Below are 21,372 nucleotides of genomic sequence, written 5' to 3' on the forward strand. Positions count from 1 at the left end.
GGAGGGCGGGGGCCCCGGGGAGCTGGGGTGTCAGCCTGCACACACGTCTCCGGGGGACAGGTCTGCCCCAGAGCAGTGGTCCCTCTAGCAGGGATTTCGCCCGACCCCCACGCCACACGCGGGGCAGCCCCCCTGCCTCAGGAAGCGGCCCTTGCCCCACAGGCAGGTCAGCACCTCCCTCCAGGCGGCCCCTCGTGCCCTGGCCAGGCCCGGCGCCCATTCTCAGTAGGCCTGGCCCCCTGGCGGGAAGTGCGGGCTGGCTGCGCCCTGCCTGCCCGGGCTCCCGATGAGGGCGGGCCTGGGGAGCGCCCTGTGTATCTGGGGGGCCGAGGCGCCTCACGGAAGTTATTTTTTACCCTGGAACAGCCGCAGACCTCCCATTCCCCCGTCCTAAGTATTATGTAGCGGTTGCGACATATTTATTGTACCTGGCCGGGCGGGATGTAGTTATGTGACGGGGAGAATCGCGCGCGGTGACTGTGCAAGTTGTGACAATAAAAAGGGCAGAGCTGGGAAACTCCTAACCGCTGGGCCGGGCTCAGGACGGTGTGAAGGAGAGGTGGGGTGGGGTGGCGGCCAGCCCCTGGGGACCTCAGACCCCATGACTCAGATGGGGGCTCCCAGGGACGCTGCCCCCAGAGCCAAGGCCGCCCGCTCTGGGACAGTGGCTCTGGGGGACTCGGGGGGTGTCACAGACCAAGGCCTGGCTTGCTGGAGGAAGCTGTCCGCGGGCTCGGCTGTCCTGGCCTCCGCCTCTGCGGCGCTGCGTGCTTTTCTCAGAGGTGCCTCCCTGTGCAGTCAGACCCCAGAAACAGAAGCAGCTCTGCTGGGGGGCTGGCGTGTGGGACAGCCCCTCCCAGGGACCGCTGAGGGGCCAGCCCGCTAGCCGAGGTGACAGGCGCTAAGACCCTGGGCAGGTCCAGCAAACACCCAAGCAGCTTCTTCAAGGCAAATTTCTAGACTCTTACATCATCGCAGGACATCACACAGCCAGGAGCTGCTTCCCCAAGACTAGCTGGCGAGGCGGGGAGCACCATCTCCCAGGAGCCTGGGGGCACTTTCAGGGGTGCTGTGGGGGGCTGGCCTGCTTTTCTCCCTCGAACAGAAGAGCCCCTGCTCCATGCAGCCCTTCACGCACAGCCCCAGTGCGAGCCGGCCCGGAGGCCATGCTGAACAGCAGCCCAGCTGCTCCCACGGGCTCACGTGACACCCGGGAGCCAGGGCTGAGACCCAGAACCCTGGTTCTCCCCACAGCCTCGGCCACTTGCACCCCGGGTGCGTGGAATCAGAACGCGAGGTCCAGCTGTTCTGAGGGTGGGCCAGACGCACAGCGCTAGAGGCACAGTGTGTCCAGTGGCACCTGCAGGGGACCACGTGCTGGTCGGTGGCTCGTTACACAGCCACAGGGCCAGGCCCTTCTGGGAGGGAAGGACACCAGAGCGCAGCCGTCGGCTCCGGCCCGGCCCGTCTGGCTGCAGAATGCAGGTCCCCGCAGGGCAGCAGCGGTGCGTGCGCTCCAGAGGGCGACACTGCAGGCCATGCGCAGGCCGCACTCCCAAGCCAGGCCTCTCACCAGGACGGGCGCTGCACAGCCCCCGCAAACACGGCCTCTGCAGGCCAAGAGAGGCGCAAAGTGCAGTAAGGCAAAAGGACTAGAAAAAAGAAAACCCTTTATTTACACCGGAGCCCAGGGCGCGCAGAGCGGACGTGCTGGGCACTCGCTCCCGCGCCGGCTCCGCCCCTCAGCGCCCGACCCGCACCAGCATCACCGTGACGTTGTCGGCGGAGCCCCGCTGCACCGCCTTGCTGGCCAGCCTGTTGCAGGCAGCCTCGTAGCGGGCATCGATGGCCGGTTTCCCCTCCCGGCTCTGGATCTTCTCGTCCTGGAGGGCAGGACAGTGCGGTGAGCAGGCACGCAGCCCCAGCCCGCCTGCCCCGCAACAGTCCCCAGGTCTATGCCGTGGGCCCAGGGAGGCCGGGAACCCGGCACGGCCCCGGCCTGCGGGCACCCGCTCAACCTGGCAGTGCCCGGGAGTGCACACGGGCCTGGCTCTCGGACCCAAGAGGCCCCGGCAAGTGGCCTGGCCTGGCCTGGCCAGCACCCGTGGGGGCACAGGGGCTGCCCACCCACACCCCCGGGCACAAGGGAAGGTGGCAGGACTGCCTCGCTGAGACCCAGGCGAGCTGGAACGGGCTTCCCCGGCAGCCGTCTCACCTCCAGGCAGGAGAGGATGAAGTTCACAGCTTCTTCTGGGGTGAAGACCTTGAAGAGCCCATCACAGGCCAGCAAGATGAACCTGCAGTGCGGGGCCAGAACACAAGGGCTCAGCGGCGGACCCGGCCGAACGGCCTGATGGGACACACCTGTGCATGTGCGAGGCTGACCCACAGGGCGCAGCAGACTCTGTGCCCCGCTGCCCCCTCAGCAGTGGATTTCAGCAGATCTGCCTGTTCTGTTCCCCACTGTGCTCTGGGGAGTCCTCTCACCCCCGCACCTCTGGCCTGCACCCCAGCTCTTGTAGCATAAATAAATCTTAAAAAAGAAAAAACAAAACCCTCCGCGATGGTCTGACCTAAGGGGACCTCAGCGTCCTGTGCACCGAGCAGCAGACTCAGGCCCTCGTCTGCCCCGCCTGAACAGAACCCGGCGCCCCCTCTGCCAGAAGCCCCCCCCGCTCATCAGGGTCGCCTCCCTGACCATCCCCACGCACAGCAGCGGGTGGAAGCCCCCACCCCCTGCGCTCCCCGACCAGGCCGAAAACAACACCGCCCCCCAACACCACCGAGACCAGCTGCCCCCGCCCTCAGGCCGGCTTCGCAGGAGACAGGCCCGGACCACAGGCGGCGATTACCTGTCGTTGGGGGTCAGCTGGCAGCGCCTGATGTCTGGCACGGAGGTGACCCCGCAGCGCTTGTACTGCCCGTCCCCGATGGAGCGGGACACCTCCAGCACTCCCAAGACTCGCCCGTCCCTGAAATGAGGGGGACACGCAGACGTCACCGCAGAGACCCCTGCAGGGCCGCGGGCTCGGGGCTAAAGCAGAGAACGGGGCAGAGAACGATGCAACCAGGGGCCACGATCCACAGCTGGAGGCACAGGGGTTTGGCCTGGGCCGGGTCCAGCAGTGCAGGGAGCCAGTGCTCCACACAGCACCGCACCTGCCTGCCGTTTCCAGGTGCAGGCAACGCCCCGGGGTGGGGGGCGACGGCAGGCTCAGCTGGGGTGCCAGTGCCGGGCTTCGAGGACACAGAACACCCTGGTGTGACCTCGGGCAGCCTCGTTCACAATGAGCCTCAGCCCCTGCTGGGGAAGCCGGGAGCGCCCACCGGCAGGTGTGCTTGGCAACCCCAGAACTGCACGGGTGGCTACACGTGGCAGGAAGTCCTTGCTGGGGCACCGGCGTGCAGCCAGAAGCAGCCCGGCCTCCCCGCAGACAGCTGTGCCGCCGCATGGTGTGTTATGGAGACCACAGCAGAGCAGCCAACACGCAGAGCCGAAGGTGGCTGGAGGGCCCCTGCGCCCCAGAGCGCCCTGCACAGGCAGCTTAGGGCTGCCCCGCCCCACACCCGCTGGTTCTGGGGAGCCTCTGGCCTCTGCTCGGCAGGTCTATGCCGTGGGCCCAGGGAGGCCGGGAACCTGGCACGGCCCCCAGCCTGAGGGCACCCGCTCAACTTGGCAGTGCCTGGGAGTGCACACGGGCCTGGCTCTCGGACCCAGGAGGCCCCGGCGAGTGGCCTGGCCTGGCCGGCACCCGTGCACCACTAGGACCGCACGTGCCCCCCCGACTGGGGGCCAGAGACCGTCCTTGCTGCGCCGGGATGAAGCCCACACAGGCGCCCACCACGCCCCCCGCAGGAAACAGCCGGCCCCACCACCGCCGCGGAGAGCCCACAGGGCGCAGACGCAAGCGTTGATGTGTTTTATCAGAGGGTCAACACACAAGGATGAGGGGACAGACTGAAAGCCTCTCCCAAACACGCTTTTTATTTAATTTAGATATTTACCACGTAAAAGAGTTTTTTGGTTTTTAAGTTGTGACAGAAACTATGACTTACTGGGCCTCCCTGGTGGCGCAAGGGGTTAAGCGCCGCACTATGAAGCATCCGCAGCCTCTGCAGCACGAGTTCCATCCCTGGCCGGCCAGGGAGCAACCCACATGGCACAGCAGACCCCTCCTGCCTCCCCGCTGCTCCCCTCAGCAGTATACTTTGGTCCATCTGCCTGTTCTGTCCCTGGGGAATCCTCTCACCCCTGCATCTCTGGCCTGCACCCCAGCTCTTGCGTGCATACATAAATCTTTAAAAAAAAAAAAAAAGAGGGCCTCCCCAGTGGCGCAGCGGTTGAGTGCTGGGTAGTGAAGCTGCCCGAAGCCTCTGCAGCGCCGGTTCGATCCCCGGAGGGTCCCACATGGCGCGCAGACCTCTCCTGCCGCCCGCTGCTCCCCTCAGCAGTGTCCTTCGGTCCTTCTGCCTGCTCTGCTCCCCACTCTGGCTCTGGTGAATTCTCTCACCCTCCCGCGCTTCTGACTGTACCCAGTGCTTGCATAAATAAATAAATAAATCTTTAAAAATAAATAAACAAACTCGTGCCTGAGTGGTGTTTGTGAGCTTGACCCTTGCCGGATCCGGCCTCCCAGCACCAGGTGCTTCAAAGGCCAAGGCAGAGTATCCGCGGGCGCAGGCCAGCCCGAGCGGTGCCCATCACCCACAGGCCCATCTGAGGCGACAGCACAGCACAGATGCCGCAGCTCTGATCCGACCAGAGCAGCCAGCAGAGGAAGCCCCTGCACCAGGGAGCAAGGAGGGAGGAGGTGGGCAGGGAGGCGTGGTTGCGGCAACGTGGACCCCAAGGGGTGGCCCCCTTACTCTGCAAGCTGGCACAGAATTAAACACCTAGCCTCCTTCCGGGGAGAAGCTGGTTGGCCCCCACCGTGGAGGAAAGCCTTTTGCCCCCACCGTGGAGGAAAGCCTTTCTAGCAGGCCTGAGGGTCCCGGAGGACGCCGAGCACTAGCTGGAGGGCGGCAGGAAGCGCGGCGGCCCCAGGCGCCAAGGACCGTCTCCCCAGCCCACCCACTGCTTCCCAGCAAGCGTGTCCTTTCCCTGGGCCACCCTGTGGCCAAGGCCAGAGTCAGCTTCGCCGCAGAGACCGTGCGCACCGATGCCGTGAGGGACGACCAGGTGCGTAACAGCTCCCGTCAAATATTTCTGCTAAGAAACGTTTGCTCTGAACCCGAAGAAGCCTGTGGGCCCAACCTCCCATTTGTGGGCACACGTGCCAGCCTCGCATCCAGGACCATGGAAACATGGCCCGAGTCACACACAGGGGCCGCCAAGCTCAGGCTGGGGCTGCCCACACAGCGGCCAGTGCGGGGAGCCTGTCTGCACCTGACCCCGCGCTCAAGGTGAACAGGAGGCCAACGGGACCCTGGTCTGCAGTGAAGACGCTCTGGGGGTGGGGGCGGGGGGCTGTGTGGAACCCGGGGATCCACCTCAGGCACCATGTGCAAGGAGCGTGCCAGTACCGCAGCCTTGCTCGCCGCAGCACAAGCCCGGCAAAGGCCGACCACTGGCACATTCAAAACGTTGCTAGTAGGAAGGGGGTGGGGGGTGGCGGTGCAGAAACCGGGCCACGGCGCAGGCAGGAGGAGCGTGCCCGCCTACACATCCGGCTGGCACCCTCTCCCCGGATGGGCGCGCCCGGGAGCACTCACGGTCTGGAACTGGCACAAGGTGGACTGGAACGAAGCACAGGCCATGCCCGGGTGTCACCACCCCAAGGGGTCAGGCAAGAAGGCAGAAGCTGAGTGTCTGCGGAAAAGCCGCAGAGCTCACAGGCCCCCACGCCCGGGCGCAAGCGCCACAGCAGTGCTGGGGGCCGCCCCCAAGACCATAATTGGGACCAAAGTCCCCCTGCTGCCAGGGGGCCCCTGAGCGCCCCAGGAGCGGCTGCCCTGCAGCAGAGGTCCCGGGCCACACCCAGCCTGCCCCCCGCCCCCGATGAGTAAGAGGCACAGCCACCCTGCCAGGACCAGGCAGTGGTGCGCGGCTGCTTCTCTCGGCCCCGCAGAAGCAACATCTCAGGCCACTCTAGGACGTGAACCAGGAACACCCAGTCAGATGCCACCAGTGGTGACTTTGGGCAGAATCTGCTGCGGTGAGCAAGGACACAGCCAGCAGCGCCTCAGCAGGGCAGAGGGCGGCCCAGCGAGCGGCCGTCCACACGAGGGGTGCCCAGGAGCCCGGCCACGGGCCACGGGCCACCGCCCACCGCCGGCTCAACTCGAGGCCCTGAGAGAGCACTGCGCATGTGCCCGAACCCGGGCTGGGCTCCTCCCTCTGCAAGTGCAGAGGCTCATTCCTCATCCGCCCTGCCCCGCGTGGACACACAGCGCTCACCCTGCTGGCCAGGCCAGGACTCCACCCGCCTCCGTGGGAGCCAGCACAGCCGGGAAAGCTCCGCCTGCCCGTACCTGACGTTGCCCCCTGCCTTCTGGATCCTCATGCGCTCCTCGTACTGCGTGGGGTTATGCTCTCTGCTGAGGCTTAAGGCCGTGTGCTTCTGGCTCTCCTCGTTGTAACGACACAGGATGGCCTGGGAGGATGGAAACAGCAGCAAAGGTGAGGTTCGGGCACCAAGACGAGGGCCTGAGCCAGCCTCTGGCCGACCAGCAGGTGCTCAGAGGCACAGCAGCGGGCCGCGTCACACAGCACAGGGCCGGCAGAAGCAGCCGCAGGGAGAGGAGCCCGCCAGCGCCCCCTCCAGGCTGCCGCCGCCCTCTCCCAGAGGGCAGGGAGGTCCCAGAGTGGCCACCCCCGAGTCTAGCCTGCCGGCCACGCGGTGCGCAGGCCTCAGTGAACTGTCTCTGCAGAGGAAGCCGGGCCGGGGGGAAGCCTGGTGCTCAGGCGCTTGGCGGGCCCGGGACTCGAGTCTGCGCCTGACTACACAGTCTGCGCTCAGCAGTTTTACTCAGGCTGCTGTGAAGCCGTCTGGGCTGACCCCCACCTATCGGGGACAGTCCACGCTGCAAACTCCACCGGGTGGACCTCCAGGGACATTTGCTGCCGTGCCCCAGGGACTGGACCCACCTCACGGCAGGGGAATGACTGCCCAGGAGGGTGGGGCGGGGCAGAGCCCTCCAAGTCTGAAGCTGCTGCTGGAGGGGAGGGCGGCCAGCAGGGGGCAGGAGGTGCTGGCAGAGGGCGGCAGGCGCTCACCAGCGGGGGCCGGCTGGGCCGGAGAGCTGCCCGCCAGCTAAGGCGTCCCCACGGCGGCGATGGGACATGGTGCCACCAGCGGGGACGCTGGGCTGGACAAACGCCACACCACCCTGCTCTTCCCAGGTGCAGCTTTGCAGTTTTGAGACCGAAATGACTTTGAGGGCAGGGGCTACTGCCTTTATCCGCCACGTCTGAGGTCAGAGAAACGAAGTCAAGGCTGTGATGCCACGTGCGGGCGACCAGGCTCTGGCCCACGGCGCCGGGCAGACGCGCGCACACAGGGCGACGACGGGCAGACGGCCAGGGCCGGCCAGGGCGGTAAAGCACAAGATGCCAGTCACGCGACCCACCCAGACCCCAGGCCGCAGCAAGCCCCGCAGCCGGCGCCTGTCGGGGCGTGGCCCCCAGCGCAGCTGCCCGAGCGGGCGGGCGCATACCCTGCTGTCTCCCAGGTTGGCGATGTACAGAACGTTGTCCACAGCCAGGACGCAGGTGGCCGTGGACCCGTCTTTCCAGGCAGGCTTCCTGGGGAAACAGACCAGACAGAGTCACCCCTGCACCCGCACTGGGCCGCCGAGCTGACGGGTGGGGGGACACTGTGAAACGCCCGGGTCCCCAGAGCTCGCTTCTCCCGTGCGGAGCAGGGTGACCGTGACAGGCTCATGCCCTGCCGGAGCTGCAGGCAGCCGGAGCGGCGGGGCTCCATGCGCGCCCCCCACCCGCGGCCCCACTTACTGGCTCGAAGCTTGCTTGAGGAACTCCTCGTCCGTGTGCTTGAACGTGTCCAAAAGGCACCTCTTCACGGTCTTCTCCACGCTGACCACGTCGCCTGTGGCAGCAGGAACACCTTGCCAGCTGCTGCCTGAGCACACTGGCCACCTGCCCTCCCTTGTGCGAGGGGCACCGGAGTCTGGGCGTCTCCCTGGCGACGTCCCCCACCCCCACGCACCTTCCCCAGGGGCCCTCCCGGAGACACCAGCCCCTGGCCCCAGGCCCACCCTGCTCCTGCAGCCGCCGCGGCCGGACTGGGAGAGCCCCAGACAGCGCACCCGTTCCCAGAGGCGAGGGACGCGCGCCCAGTCTCACCTTTAGGAAATTTCCTGATTAAGTTTTGATGCAAATTCTGAGCAGCAAATTTTGAGGCTCGAATTCCTCCATGGCCATCAAAAACAGCAAAATAGGAAACCCGTGTGCTGGAAGGAGGAGGTCAGAGTCGAGACCCTCACAGAAGCCCGCGCCTCCGAAGGCTTCCAGGCTTCACCTCAAGCGGTGACAGTAATTAAGAGGAAGCCCCACTGGTCAGAACCCGCCACCTCGCCACAGACGGAAAGACGGGCCGGTAACTGAGACACGCTTAAGTAACTTCCAGGGCATTTTAAAACCACACATTGAAAACTCACATTTCAAAAATCAGGCTCTGCTAACTAACACGGGCTTTCCCACTGGTGAAACACCAACACACAGAACCTTCTCCTCTCTTAGCCAGACGAGCTTTACCCCTAACACACCGGCGAGGCGCCCGGCCACACCGACCTGAAGACCGCCCAGCTGGCCCGTCCCCAGCCCCCTCTCGTTTTGCCAGAAGAGTCACCAGACAGGGCCTCCCCGGTGGTGCAGCGGGTTGAGCGCAGCGCTGTGGAGCTGTCCGCAGCCTCTGCAGCGCCTATTCGATTCCCGGCCGGCCGGGGAGATGCCCACATAGCACGGCAGACCCCTCCTGTCTCCCCGCCGCTCCCCTCAGCAGTGTCTCCGGTCTGTCTGCCTGTTCTGTTCCCCACTCTGTCTCTGGTGAATCCTCTCACCCCTGCACCCCTGGCCTGTACCCCAGTGCTTGTATAAATAAATAAATCATAAAAAAAACTGGAAAAAAAAAAGTAAATTATTTAAAAAAGTCACAAGACAGAGGACGGCAGATGATAAACTCGCCCAAGAAGGAAAGAACAAAATGCCCACGGGAAGGGACGTACTCTGCAGAGCTGCTTGTTTCCCTAACGCTTCTGGATCTCCTCCTCAATCTGGGACACCGAGTTTTAACTTGGGACGCGCCGAGTTGTAAAAAAGCAAGGTCCACGTGACCTAAACCGCAGGACGCCAGGAGCATCAGCGCTGCCGGGCCAGCCCTGAAGGCCGCCTAGCGGCTCCGGAGCCCACCTCAGGCTTCACTCTCAGCACGGGGGGCGGGGGGGGGGCCCCCGAGCAGTGGTGGGAGCCGTGCCGGTGCCGGCCCAGGCCCAGGCCCAGCCTTCCTCACGACTGGAGGCGGCCGGCTCTCCCCCGCGGCACCCCGAGGCCCCGCTGGGCGCTTAGCCACTGGTCTCATCCTAGTTCCCAGACATTTGCAGGAAACTTCTATCTTCCTTCTCATTGATGCCATTTCTGCTCTCGCTCTCCCTGGTGGCCCCACTGCTCCCTCTGGGAGGAGAGGGCCGCACGAAGGCCCGCCCGTGGGGAGCCACCTTCCGGCCGGCAGGGCTGGCCACCTTGGCAGACTGCGAGCCTCGGCTGGGGCTGTCTTGTGTGCTGGAGGCTCCTCAGCAGCGCCCCGGCCCCCAGGCAGAAACCCCAGGTACGCGCCCTCTGGGGAGAGGCCGGAGAGTCGGCCAGTCAGCGGACACCACCAGTGGGGACAGGCGGCTGGCGGCCCGTGTCAGCCCCCCGGGAACCCCCACTCAGAGACTGACACCACCGGCCGGCTGGGGTGGACACTCACATGAGGGAGGACGGGGGGCCGCACTCCTCCGTGATGTCGTTCAGGATGACGTGGGCGTCCTGCATCTCCTCCCGCTCGCCCTTCCGCTCGGCCACGTAGCCTTTCAGACCAAAGACGGCTGCGGATGCTGAGGGGAGGAACGGAGCCAATACAAAACTGTGCCCTCCCCAGCAGCCCCGGCCGAGCAAGCAGAGGGGCTGCGGCTGCTTCGCTCAGCGGCCCTTGTGGGCGCGCACACAAGCTGGCCCGGCCCTCCCAGAGCCGACGCGGGACAGGCGGCCTCGGGCCGCACAGCAGAGAGCAGAGAGAGCAGGCAGCAGAGGCCTCGAGCAGCAGGGCCGGGGCGTGCAGCTCCCCACGGGAGGAGGACTGAACCCCAGGGAGGAGCGATAGTCTAGTCTTGCCAATAATTTTAATGCGACAGGTAAATGCCTACTTTAGAGAAATGCAAGTAAGTGGTTTCCCCAAACGACCCATCAGACTCCCTGGAAACGTCTCCCAGCTAGAGCTGACGAAGGAGCGGCCGAGGGAGCCCACTCAAGCTGCAGCAGGACGGGAGTGAGGACCCCGTCCGGGTGGAGACCCGTGGGCCTGGTGGGCAGACTAGGCCCAGCCCCTCTGACACTGGGCACCTGCTGACGGGCGGCTGCTCTGGCCTGGAGGCCGGAACCAGCCGGCTGCGGATGGGCGCTCTCTGCAGAACCCAGGGGCCTGTCCCTTGTTGCCGTGCCCACAGCGCTTGGCCAGGTGGCCGGCAGGGCCGTGGAGGCCACTGCTTTTCCTTAGCTGATACTCTGTGTCCTCCCAGCCTCTCTGGCAAGTACAGAGCCGGCTGCAAGTTCCAGCTGCTTTTCCAGCTCTTTAGGGAACAGCCGCTGAGCTGCTCGGGGTTTCAGGTGCTGGTCAACAGGTGGTCAACAGAGGCGGGAAGGCAGGTGGCCGGCTGGTGCTGTGCCTCCCACCGCGACAGACGCTGAGTAACAAGTGCCCGGGACCCGTGGCCCTGGGGACGACCAGGCTTCCCAAGTGCCCGAGGGTAGGGCCAGAGACGTGCACGCAGTGTAGAGCGGAAGGAAGCAGAGGTAAACCCGGGCAGTGTTTGCGCCAAGAGAAGCTGCCCGCACCTTAACCGCGGGCATGAAAAGGGGGCAGCAGCCCCGGGAAGCGGAGCTGGGCGCTCGGGCGGTTCTGAATAGGAGATCTAGTACATTTGTTTTCAAACTGTCTGAAAACCTTTACAAACTTTCTTTTCCCCAAGCTCTTCGCTGCCATTCTTCTCTTCTTCGGAGGTTTTTCTCTTGGCTCCTTTCCCTTCATTCTTTGCTGTCTGGGATATCGAAGTCTCAAGAGAACCTGGAAGGAAAGCAGAAGCCAGCAGAACACAGCTGGAGGCGCGGACACGAGCGCCCTGACCCCCCGCCCCGTGCTGAGACAGGCTGGCGGCGACCGGGACGCGGCGCCGGCTCGGAGGGCGGGAGCGCGTGGGCTGAGACCGGGCCTCCTCCGGCCCCACGGGCGGCCCGCAGAGGCCTCTCAGCAGTGAAAACGCCCGTCTATGTTTGGGCTCCCGCACAGACAGGTTTCACAGCCACAGGCCCTTCTTTATAAAGCTTCCCCAATCTGCACCGGGACATGGCCTTGCCTTGAACGGGTTCAAGAATAAGTTCAAGAACAACTGCCAAGAAGACTCACGTGAGGTAAATATCAGGCTTTAAGAAGTTGTGTCCTGAAAGGCAGAAGAGGCTGCCGGCCACTCCCACAGAGGGGGTCCCTGACCGGGCACTTGAGGTTGGAATCCCCACCCCACCTCTCAGAAGAGGGGTGCCCCTGAGGCAAGCTGGTTAGCCCGGCAGCCTCTGCACCTTCATCCACAATGTGGAGGCCAGCTAGGCCTTCAGGGGCTGGGCGGAGATGGACGGGGACAGGTGTGCAAGGCACGGGGCTGGTTCCTGGTCCGCCAGCCGCCCGATAAACACGACCTGAGCGCACTGCACTGAGGTAGCAAAGCACAGGGCCCCTCCCTCAGGTCCTCCCTGGCAGACAGCTCTGCGTACAGGAACAGGAAGGAAACGCCTCCTCCCCAAAGAGTCAACTCCCCACCGTGACCCTCACACACATGCCCCGGCCCCTCGACAGGTGCGTGGCCTCCGATGCCAGCCGCCCGCCCTGTCACTGGTTGTGATCCAGTTTTCCCAACGTGTACGGAAGAGAAACCTCCCTTTCTTTTAAAGTGCAAAACAAGAAACGATGAAAGTTTTGTTACTGACTTCTGACTGAGTCACGCGAGAGCCAGCGGCCACGGGCTGTCCGTGAAACCCACTCTTAACTGGGACTTACTTTCTGGCCTAGAATGTAGTCAATTTTCATAAGGTTCTTGCCTGCTTGAGAAGAACCTACTTCTCAAGAAATTCAAAATATTAAATGCAAGACTGGATTCTATATTCAAAATAAACCAAAGCTACCAAACGTTCTAATAATGGTGCTGGAATCTTCTAAGTTGTTACTAGTTTTTTCTTGTCTTTTGCTCTATGGCTAACCGAGATGTAGCTACTTTGAAATCGTCCTTTTATTAAATTTGTTAAAAGGCCTGTCTGCACATATTAATTCCCATAGTAAAGAAGAGCACTGTATTTATTGGAAAGGTTTTAGGCTAAAATGAATGAGATTGCATGGATCCGCAGCTCCGAAAAACCTTCCAATTTTTATGTAAGAAAAGTATAATACTAATTCCAGCAACTTTATGGTAATGAGCTAATAATCCAAATAGTGCTCTTGAATAGCAGCATGTGCTCTGACAACAAAAGATTTTATGCCAGAAAATAAATGCTTGTGAAAAAAAGGCAGCCTGCATCCCCACGCCCCCCACCTTAGGGGAACCCTGGTGCGTTCTAGTGAGACAGGATAATAAGTTTGAATATGATAACCTAAAGGAAGCCGCTCTGTTCCTTTCTGCTTAACTGGGACATAAAAAGACAAGTCAGGGCCTCCCTGGCGGTGCAAAGGGTTAACATGCAACCTATGAAGCTAACTGCAGCCACTGCAGCACGAGTTTGAGCCCCAGCCAGGGAGCAACCCACAGGGTGCAGCAGACCTCGCCTATCTCCCCGCTGCTCCCCTCAGCAGTGTGTTTCAGTAGATCCGCCTGTTCTGCTCCCCGCTCTCTCTGGGGAATCCTTTCACCCCCACAACTCTGGCCTGTACCCCTGTTCTTGTATGCATAAATAAATCTTAAAAAAAAAAAAAGTCAAACATTTACCAGAACGGGCAGAGCCAACGTTAATAGGCCTGATAAAAAGGAAAGCAAATCAGTCAAAGGCATCTTGAGAGCAAAAGGCTGACTAGAAAATAACTAAGATCTCGACTTTCAAGAAAATTCCTGCAGGGCCTCCCTGGTGGCGCAGGCGGTTGAGTGTAGCACTGTGAAGCTGTCCGCAGCCTCTGCAGTGCTGGTTCCACCCCTGCCGGCCGTGGGGTAGCCCACATGGCGCGGCAGACCTCTCCTGTCTCACCCGCTGCTCCCCTCAGCAGGGTGTTTCAGTCAGTCTGCCTGTTCTGCTCCCCACTCTGCCTCTGGTGAATGCTCTCACCCCCTATACCTTTGGCTTGTACCCTGGCTCTTGTATAAATAAATAAATCTTAAAAGAAATAAAGATCATGTTCTTTAAAAAAAAAAAAAAAAAAGAAAATTCCCACACATGATCTGCCCCAGTCTGTAAACTGGCATCACTCTGATTTCACTTCCTTATGAAGTCCTTTTTCATGTAACGGCATAAAACTGAAGACCTATTATTTGTATTTGTGGGTTCAGGATATTGAAAACACTTTAACTATTTTACATTTTCAGACACTTCTGGATACATCTCGGTCTGTCAGGAACATAAAAGGCAAACAAGAATAAGAGATGAGCGTTTTTTAATTGTCAATAACAAACTTCAAAGTAAATCACTACATTTGCAATTCCCAAAGTCTGCTGCAAGAAGCCTCCCTGGTGGCGCAGCGGTTGAGCGCTGGGTTGCGAAGCTGCCCGCAGCCTCTGCAGCACCGGTTCGATCCCTGGCCCCCGGCTGGCGAGGGTCCCACATGGCGCGCGACCTCTCCTGCCGCCCGCTGCTCCCCTCAGCAGTGTCCTTCGCTCCTTCTGCCTGCTCTGCTCCCCGCTCTGGCTCTGGTGAATTCCTCACTGTCCCCCACTTCTGACTGTACCCAGTGCTTGTATAAATAAATAAATAAATCTTTAAAAAAAAAAAAAAGAAAAAGAAGCTGTACCACAAGCAGCAAAAAACCATCATCGAAGTGACTGGCTCGTGAGAATCTACACTGCCCCTCCCTCCTTGTCGTCCCAATGCTCACGCTACGCTGTGCGCTGGCGTCACCAAGTCTGTTAAAGCTACAAATAAATGTCACATAAGAGTAAAGGTGGGTGATTGCCGTGAGCACCCTGACTCCCCAACCACTTACCTGAATCGCCGCTGCTGGCTGGTGGGAGATCATCAAAAAGCAAAGGTCCCCCCGGTCCTGAAACACAGTAGGATGTGCTGTTAGTCAGACTCCGGCCGGCAGGCCAGCAGCCCCCCCACTGGGACACCCGAGCAGGTCCCTGGACACGCCTGTGCATGTCTGGAGACAGCCTGGAGACAGCCTGGACACGCGTGTGCATCCAGCGGCGGCGCCCACCGCAGCGCCTGACGCGTGGAAACCTATTTTCACTCCGAGGCCTATTGTTCCAAAGGAAGCAAAAATCTGCCTTCAAGAGTTAAATCTTATTCCAGCAGGTAAAACAGACACTTATGAACCGGAGAAAACCGCTCAGCCATCCGCGCAGCGTCTCAGGGCTAGCGACCGGTGGCTTTTTCCGCCTTACCTGAGCCATGGATTCAAAACTTAAGACAGTCCAACACCTACACATCTGTGCTGAGAGCGGGGGAGAGGGAGAAAGACGGAGACCACTACAACCCCAGGGGACACGCTGACACACACCTGGGCGCGCCTGCAGACTGTACCTGAGTCAGCACTGCTGGCCGGAGGGCGCGCGTCAAGGAGCGGGGGTCCCCTCGGGGCGTCTCTCCCTGGAACAGGGAACACCTGCTTAGAGCGGGCGGGAGCAGCCACGCCGCCCTGCCGCGGGTTCAGCTTCCTCACCCCCCTAGGACAGAACTTCCTTCACACAGTATTTTCCTGACGGTGGTTAATATGGACGTTTGTTCCCAACAGCGAGTCACCGTAAGAGCAGCGGAAGATGACCCAGCAGGCATTTTGAGAAAAACAAACATTTTTGATAATTTTCTATTGAAAGCAGCAAACACTTAAAATCTTTCTTTAAAAGTGAATCCTGGGCCTCCCCGGTGGCGCAGCGGTTGAGCGCTGGGTTGCGAAGCTGCCCGCAGCCTCTGCAGCGCTGGTTCGATCCCCAGCTGCTCCCCGGCCACCGGAGGAGGGACCCGCATGGCGCGCAGACCCCTCCTGCCGCCCGCTGCTCCCCTCAGCAGTGTCCTTCGGTCCTTCTGCCTGCTCTGCTCCCCGCTCTGGCTCTGGTGAGTTCTCTCACCCTCCCGCGCTTCTGACTGTACCCAGTGCTTGTATAAACAAAACAAACAAATAAATAAAAAAAAATGCCTCTATAAAAAAAAAAATTAAAAAAAAAAAAGTGAATCCTGGGAAGAAACAGACTTCAGGGCAAGAAGATAATTAATGATTTGAAACCTCAAGACAGGGGCCTCCCTGGTGGCGTCAGGGGTTGGGCGCAGCACTGGGAAGGTACCCGCAGCCTCTGCAGCCTGAGTGCCATCCCCGCCGGCCAGAGTGACCCACAGGGCGCAGCAGACCCCTCCTGTCTCCCCGCTGCTCCCCTCAGCAGTGTGCTTCAGTGGATCCGCCTGTTCTGCTCCCCACTCTGTCTCTGGGGAGTCCTCTCACCCCGCCCCCCTGGCCTGCACCCCGTTCAAAGACCTACAGGTCTAAAAAAGGCCCGGAATCCAGCACCCCACAGAACCTTAAGGCAGACGCGCAGCGCCGGGGCGGCCTGGCGCCCAGCACGGCAGCCCGGTCAGGAAGTGTCTGTGGAGAAGACGCGGATTTTCAGATGCGCCAAGACAAGACTTAGGACGAAGCCTGGAGACTTTATATTAAAAATCTGAAGACGCACGCGCAGAAGCGCCCTGTCTGAGCCGTCCTGGCTTTCATTATCCCTTTCCCCGTGACACTGACCCGCCGGGCCTCATCTCCAGCCCCACGGGAGCGGTGACTGGGGCAAAGCCGGCAGGACCTGCCGGCCTAGGGCTTCACCCCACGGGACATGGCGCCGTCCGGGGGGACCCCCAGAGCCGAGCGGCGGGGCTCCGCCGAGGCTCACCCGCTCTCTGCCTCTGCACGCCAGAGCTGGGTGCCGAAGCCTGAAAAGCAAGTTTCAATCAAAACTGATTCACTCCAAGGCAGAAAACGTCTTCAGGCGAGTTTCGGTCAGAAGCACCTTAAACGCCCGAGAAGTTCCGGGCAGGAAGGCGCCCTCCTGACTCCCACCGCCCGCCTGCCACCCCCCCATACCCCCCCAACCCCCGAATCAGGCCCCTCTGGCCACGGCACAGGCCCGCCCGAGGCTGCATCGCCAGCACCGGAAATGCAGCAGCGATGCCTCCAGGGGCCGCGCTGGCTGGGAGCCCCGCACACCAGGGGGTGCCAGTCCAGGCCAGAGCTGCCCCCATCGGCGCCCGCTGCTCTCCTGGCAGTCGCAAAGGCCAAAGACTGCAGCGGAACCATCTTCAGCGGAGGCCGCGCTGCGCGTGGAAATGCAAGCAGACACCCTGCGACCACCCCATGTTTTTGCTGGTCACACGTGAGCGTGGCTGACAAGGACGAGAATGGCTGCTCGAGGCCACTAGGCCATGCTGAGCCCCTGCAGTGACCTGAGGCAGCTACAGGCCGGCCGCGGCGCGCAGGGGTGGTCGGAGGCTCCCGCTGACCAGCCACCCAAGGGCTCCGGGGGCACTGGAGCCAGCAGCCGGGCCTCCCCGACCTCTGCGGCCGGCACCCTCAGGAACTTGACAAAAATCACCTCATTCAGCCCTTAGGACCCCAGAGGACTCAGAGGCTCTGTGAGACCCGCGGGCGACCTTTCGCGTCAGGAATCTCAAGGAAGCAAAACAGCAGCCTGCAGGGGACGGGCGCCAGGAAGGGCACGTCTCATTGGCCAGAACCTGACGCCCTATTTGGGTAAATGTAACACCAAGTACTCGGGGCTGCAATCACTGACTTTGGAAGACGCCCCCTCATTTGTAAATATAAGAATCCTAATAAAGAAACAAGGCCAAAGGCTGTCTTCATTGTGAATCTCACCGAAGCCAAGTCACCCCAGGTGGGCCCAGCGGGTGGACTCGCCCACCAGGAGGCTGCGGTGGGGACAGCAGAGCAACAAAGAGGCTTGAAAGTACCTGGCCTGGATTTTCTAACCCCCAGCGTTCTCTTCCACTGGAGTCCACGTTTGCAGAGGCCACGCCTTCCCGCGGAGGCCCGGGGCCCCACCACCAGCAAGCACAGCCCCCAAGCACGGCCCTTCTCAGGCTCCTGGACTCTCGGCCCCATGGCTGCCACCGCACAAACCGCAGGGAGGCCGCCGGAGACAGCTCAGGGTGCCTTCCACCTGACAGATGCCCACCGTTCTCCCCCAAACCATGGCACCCCCACGCTTCCGAGGGCATCCAGGCCCTAGTCCTCGCCAGCGCCTACGCTATCTGGTCTCGGGTCTGACCAGTGAGAAGCGCGGCACACGGGGGCCGGCGGTTCTCCCCTCAGAGACTGGGAGTGAGGGGCTCCGGGCTACACCCCACTGGCGCCGGCATCTCCCCGACGCACCCCGTCACCCCTTCCCTACTCACCCGTGTGGGTGCTCTCGCGGCTCTGCCTGGTCGTATCTCATCCTGCGGAATTTTATTTTAATTTTCACGCAGTTAAATCAATTTTCATTTTTCTGTCTTGGGTTTTTTTCTTGCCTAACCCCCAATTCTGCGATAAGTGAGCCCCACTCTATCGTCTAGGCTGTCTTCTGCGTGGGGCGCTTTCACCCTCCCTGAAGACGGCCGCAAAGCCGCCCCGCCCCACAGCTGGCCCCCGGCCTGCCGGGAGGACCCACGAGGACGCCGGGCGCCACACGCCCCTGACCTGTGCGGCTGTCCGGAAGGCCGCCCTGTGGCGCTGGCGTGGACACACCTCCCGTGCCTGCACGATCACTCCCCTGCGCTCGCCTCCCCTGACCGAAAGACGGAGGCGGCTCGGGGCGCAACATCAGGGGGATGATCAGACCCAAAAGTACGGTGAGGCGGGCTCGGCACACGGGCAGCGCCGGTGAGAGTTCCCGGAGGCGGCCGGTCGCTCAGGGTACACAGGTGCCTTGGTGCTGGCACTGGCTCGCCTGCCCGGGGTACTGGGCCTGCAGCGAGCAGAGCTGCCGTCCAGAACCAGTCTGGGCACATTTCTGGGCTCCCAGGGACCCGTGACGCCACCGCGTCCACCGCTGCTCCTGCCCTAAGCTCGGACACCCACGGCACCCGGCTCGGGCCAGGCGCACGAGCAGTTCAGGCTCTTCCATCCACGTCGTGAAACCCCCACTTTGCTGTCACTGACCCCATCTTTAATTTCTCAGTACAATCCATTTACTGAAACAAAGCCGGCACTTCCACGCTCCCCAAGTCATGGTGTTCCCAAGGGTGTGAACTGAGACCCCGTTCCTGCACAGGTGATTTCCTTACCTGTTAAATCTCATCTCGTCCGAGCCAGCCGCCACCCTGGCGCCCAGCCGCTCGGCCTCCTGGCATCCTGTGCCCTCAGGACGCCCGCCTCCTTTGTTTCAAAGCTACTTTAAAAAATACACTCGGTAGGCAGGGCCTGTGCCCTCCGGCCGCGGGGGCTGCTCACCACCCACTCCAGGGAAGGGGTCTAAACATCAGGCAGCCCTATCACCTCGGCCAGGGTGGCTTCGCCACTGCACCTGGGGTCAGGCTGCCAGGTGCCAGCTTGTAAGTCCTATTTGTATCCCCTCAAGGGTGCCTTCCCCTAAGGAAACCCAAATTAATTTTGGATAAAAAGTGACAGAGATTGAATAAACCAATGTGGCTTATAGCCACACCCGCCCATCCAAACAGCCAGATACAGACAGTCGTACTCTATGGAGCAAAAGCTGCACAGCCAGGCAGCCATGACCAGAACTGACGGCCTATGGACACCTGGTTCAAGCAGCGGGGAGGCTTCTGTGCCGCCACAGGGGCAAAGAAAGAGCCATCGCTGGGGTTAACGCCCGAAAAAAGCTGGCGGCTCTGCACCGTGAGAAGCCAGGGGCTGGTCCTGCCAGCGACACCTCTGTCCCACACTGCCCTGCCCACGCCCCACTCTGGCCAGCTGGAGAGCGACATGCCTGCGAGCGCCCTGTCCCCCGCCTGCAGTCCCGGCGCACCAGCCCACCCCCTTCGGAGGCCAACCCACTCCTGAGCATTTCCTGCAGCCCTCAGCTCCACCGGCTTCGGCCACAATTGCTCGTATTCAGAATTGAGCTCCCTGGACACAGAGGCTGGGCTGTCCACGGGGTACTCCCTACCTCAGGGCTTCGCAGATGGGTCTCCAGGGCCCCGCCAGGCACAATGCCCTGGGGCCTGACAACATGGACTCAGGACCCCGCTCCCAGGTTTCCAGGTTTGGTGGCACTGAGGTGGGCCTGGAAATCTGCACGTTTTCAAGTTTTCCGTGTTTATTGCCCCTAAGTTTCCAAGCAAGGCTTTCCACGACTGCATCCTGCTGGAAGTCGGCCGGCAGGACATTCACGGGTCCTCCAAAATAAACCTGGCGGGGCACCCACTGGACGCAGGGGACTACAAAGCCAGGGCCCGGGACATTGGGACATTGGTCTGGAGCACACAGACCTGGGCCTACAGGATCGCTGGCCAGTCGGGCATGCCGGCCTGGGCAGTGCCCAAAACTTGGGGACGGGAGACTTCCCGTGACGCGGAGAGCGCAAAACCTGCTGTCCAGGGCACGGTCAGGGCACAGGGGACGGGCTCCAGGGGCGGGATGCCCAGGTCGCTGCTCCCACGGGGCAGGAAACAGCAATGTAAACCCGAGCTCCTGGCACGGGTGTGGGTGTCACAGAGAAGCGTGAAGGCGCTGGAGAGCCGGGGGGGCGGCACCCTGCGAGGCCAGGCTGCCCTCGGGCCCTGTGGACGCAGCCCGCCAGCCCCGAGATCCAGCACAGCCCCGCGCCCCGCATGTGGACGCCGCCCAGCCTGGACGCAGCCAGAGCCCCCAGCCCGCGGGGGACCAGCACCACCCCCGGCCCCGCAGGTGCGGTCGCAGCCCGGCCTCCCCGTGGACCCTGCCCGGACCCCCAGCCTCGCACGTGGATACTGCCCGGCCCCCCAGTGGATGCAGCCTGGCCCCCCCAAGCCCCGCGAGTGGACGCTGCCCGGCCACCGCCCGCCCCCCGCCCCCCCGCGAGGCCCCGCCCCGCGAGGCCCCGCCCCGCGAGGCCCCGCCCCCGCCCCCCCCGCGCGGCGCACAAAGGCCGGGCCGGGCCGCCGCCCGCGGGAAGATGGCGGAGGCGCGCCCCGTCCGCCCGCCCCAGGCCGCCGCCCGCCGGCCTCCCCCCTCGGCCTTCCGGGCGGCCGCTTACCGGCAGCCGGGCGCGGCGAGCGCGCGGGCTCCGGCAGGTCCCCGAACAGGTCCATGGCGGCGGCGGGGGACACGCGGCCCGCGAGGCGGCGCCTCCACACCCGGCGGCGGCGGCGGCGGCAGCGGCAGCGGCGGGGCGGCGGCGGTGGCGGCCGGCGCCGTCAATCACCCGGGGGCGGGCCCGAGCGCCACCAATCGGCGCGCGGCGTGGCGGGCGCCCCAGGGTCCTGCGCGCGGGGCGGGGCGGGACGGCGGGGGCGGGGCGCGCTGGCGCATGCGCGCCGGGCCTTTCCCGCGTCGGGCCGAGCGCGCGCCGAGCGGGGAGCCCCGGCGGCCCCGGCCCGGCCCGGCCCGCGGGGGAGAGGCTCGGCCGGGCCGGGCCGGGCCGGGACGCGCGCAGCCCGCGCCGGTGCCTCAGGGCGCGAGCCCCACGCGGGCGGGACGGGGCTGCCCCGCCGCGCCCGCCCCGCCCGCCCGCGTCTCCCCCGGGCGCGGCTGCCCCTCGGGGTCGCGTCGGGACCCGCGCCCGGGAGAGCGGCCCCGGGAGAGCGGCCCCGGGAGAGCGGCCCCGGGAGAGCGGCCCCGGGAGAGCGGCCCCGGGAGAGCGGCCCCGGGAGAGCGGGCCCGGGCGGCGGCCTTCCGCCAAAGACGCCCGTGGGTGCTGCAGAGCGGCGGGCCCGCCGGGACGCGTGCTGGGGAGCAGGGCGGGGGCCCGGGGTCACTCCCTGGCCGGGCGGAGCTGGGCCCGGCCCCGCGCCCCCAGGGGCCCAAGCGGCCCGCTTTCCAGCCGGGTCCC

At 63.2% G+C, this 21,372-nt stretch overlaps 1 protein-coding gene across 2 annotated transcripts; it reads right to left on the reverse strand.

Annotated features, from left to right (window-relative positions):
• Window positions 1–1,612: 1,612 nt before the first annotated feature.
• Window positions 1,613–20,632, reverse strand: ILKAP (ILK associated serine/threonine phosphatase; the record flags this gene model as incomplete). 2 transcript variants are annotated; one of them, XM_084230546.1, is made up of 12 exons in its annotated part: window positions 1,613–1,883; window positions 2,216–2,297; window positions 2,853–2,972; window positions 6,472–6,593; window positions 7,657–7,744; window positions 7,955–8,048; window positions 8,306–8,412; window positions 9,930–10,056; window positions 11,163–11,282; window positions 14,388–14,444; window positions 14,930–14,995; window positions 20,578–20,632. In XM_084230546.1, the coding sequence occupies 12 exons, from the start codon at window positions 20,630–20,632 to the stop codon at window positions 1,743–1,745; spliced, it is 1,179 nt and encodes a 392-aa protein (XP_084086672.1). In that variant the 3' UTR covers window positions 1,613–1,742. The 2 variants fall into 2 exon arrangements, with proteins under 2 accessions (XP_084086672.1, XP_084086673.1); XM_084230547.1 differs by lacking the exon at window positions 14,930–14,995.
• Between the last annotated feature and the right edge of the window lie 740 nt (window positions 20,633–21,372).

Source organism: Talpa europaea (genome assembly GCF_964194135.1).
Source record: "Talpa europaea genome assembly, chromosome: 1".
Lineage (NCBI taxonomy): Eukaryota > Metazoa > Chordata > Mammalia > Eulipotyphla > Talpidae > Talpa > Talpa europaea.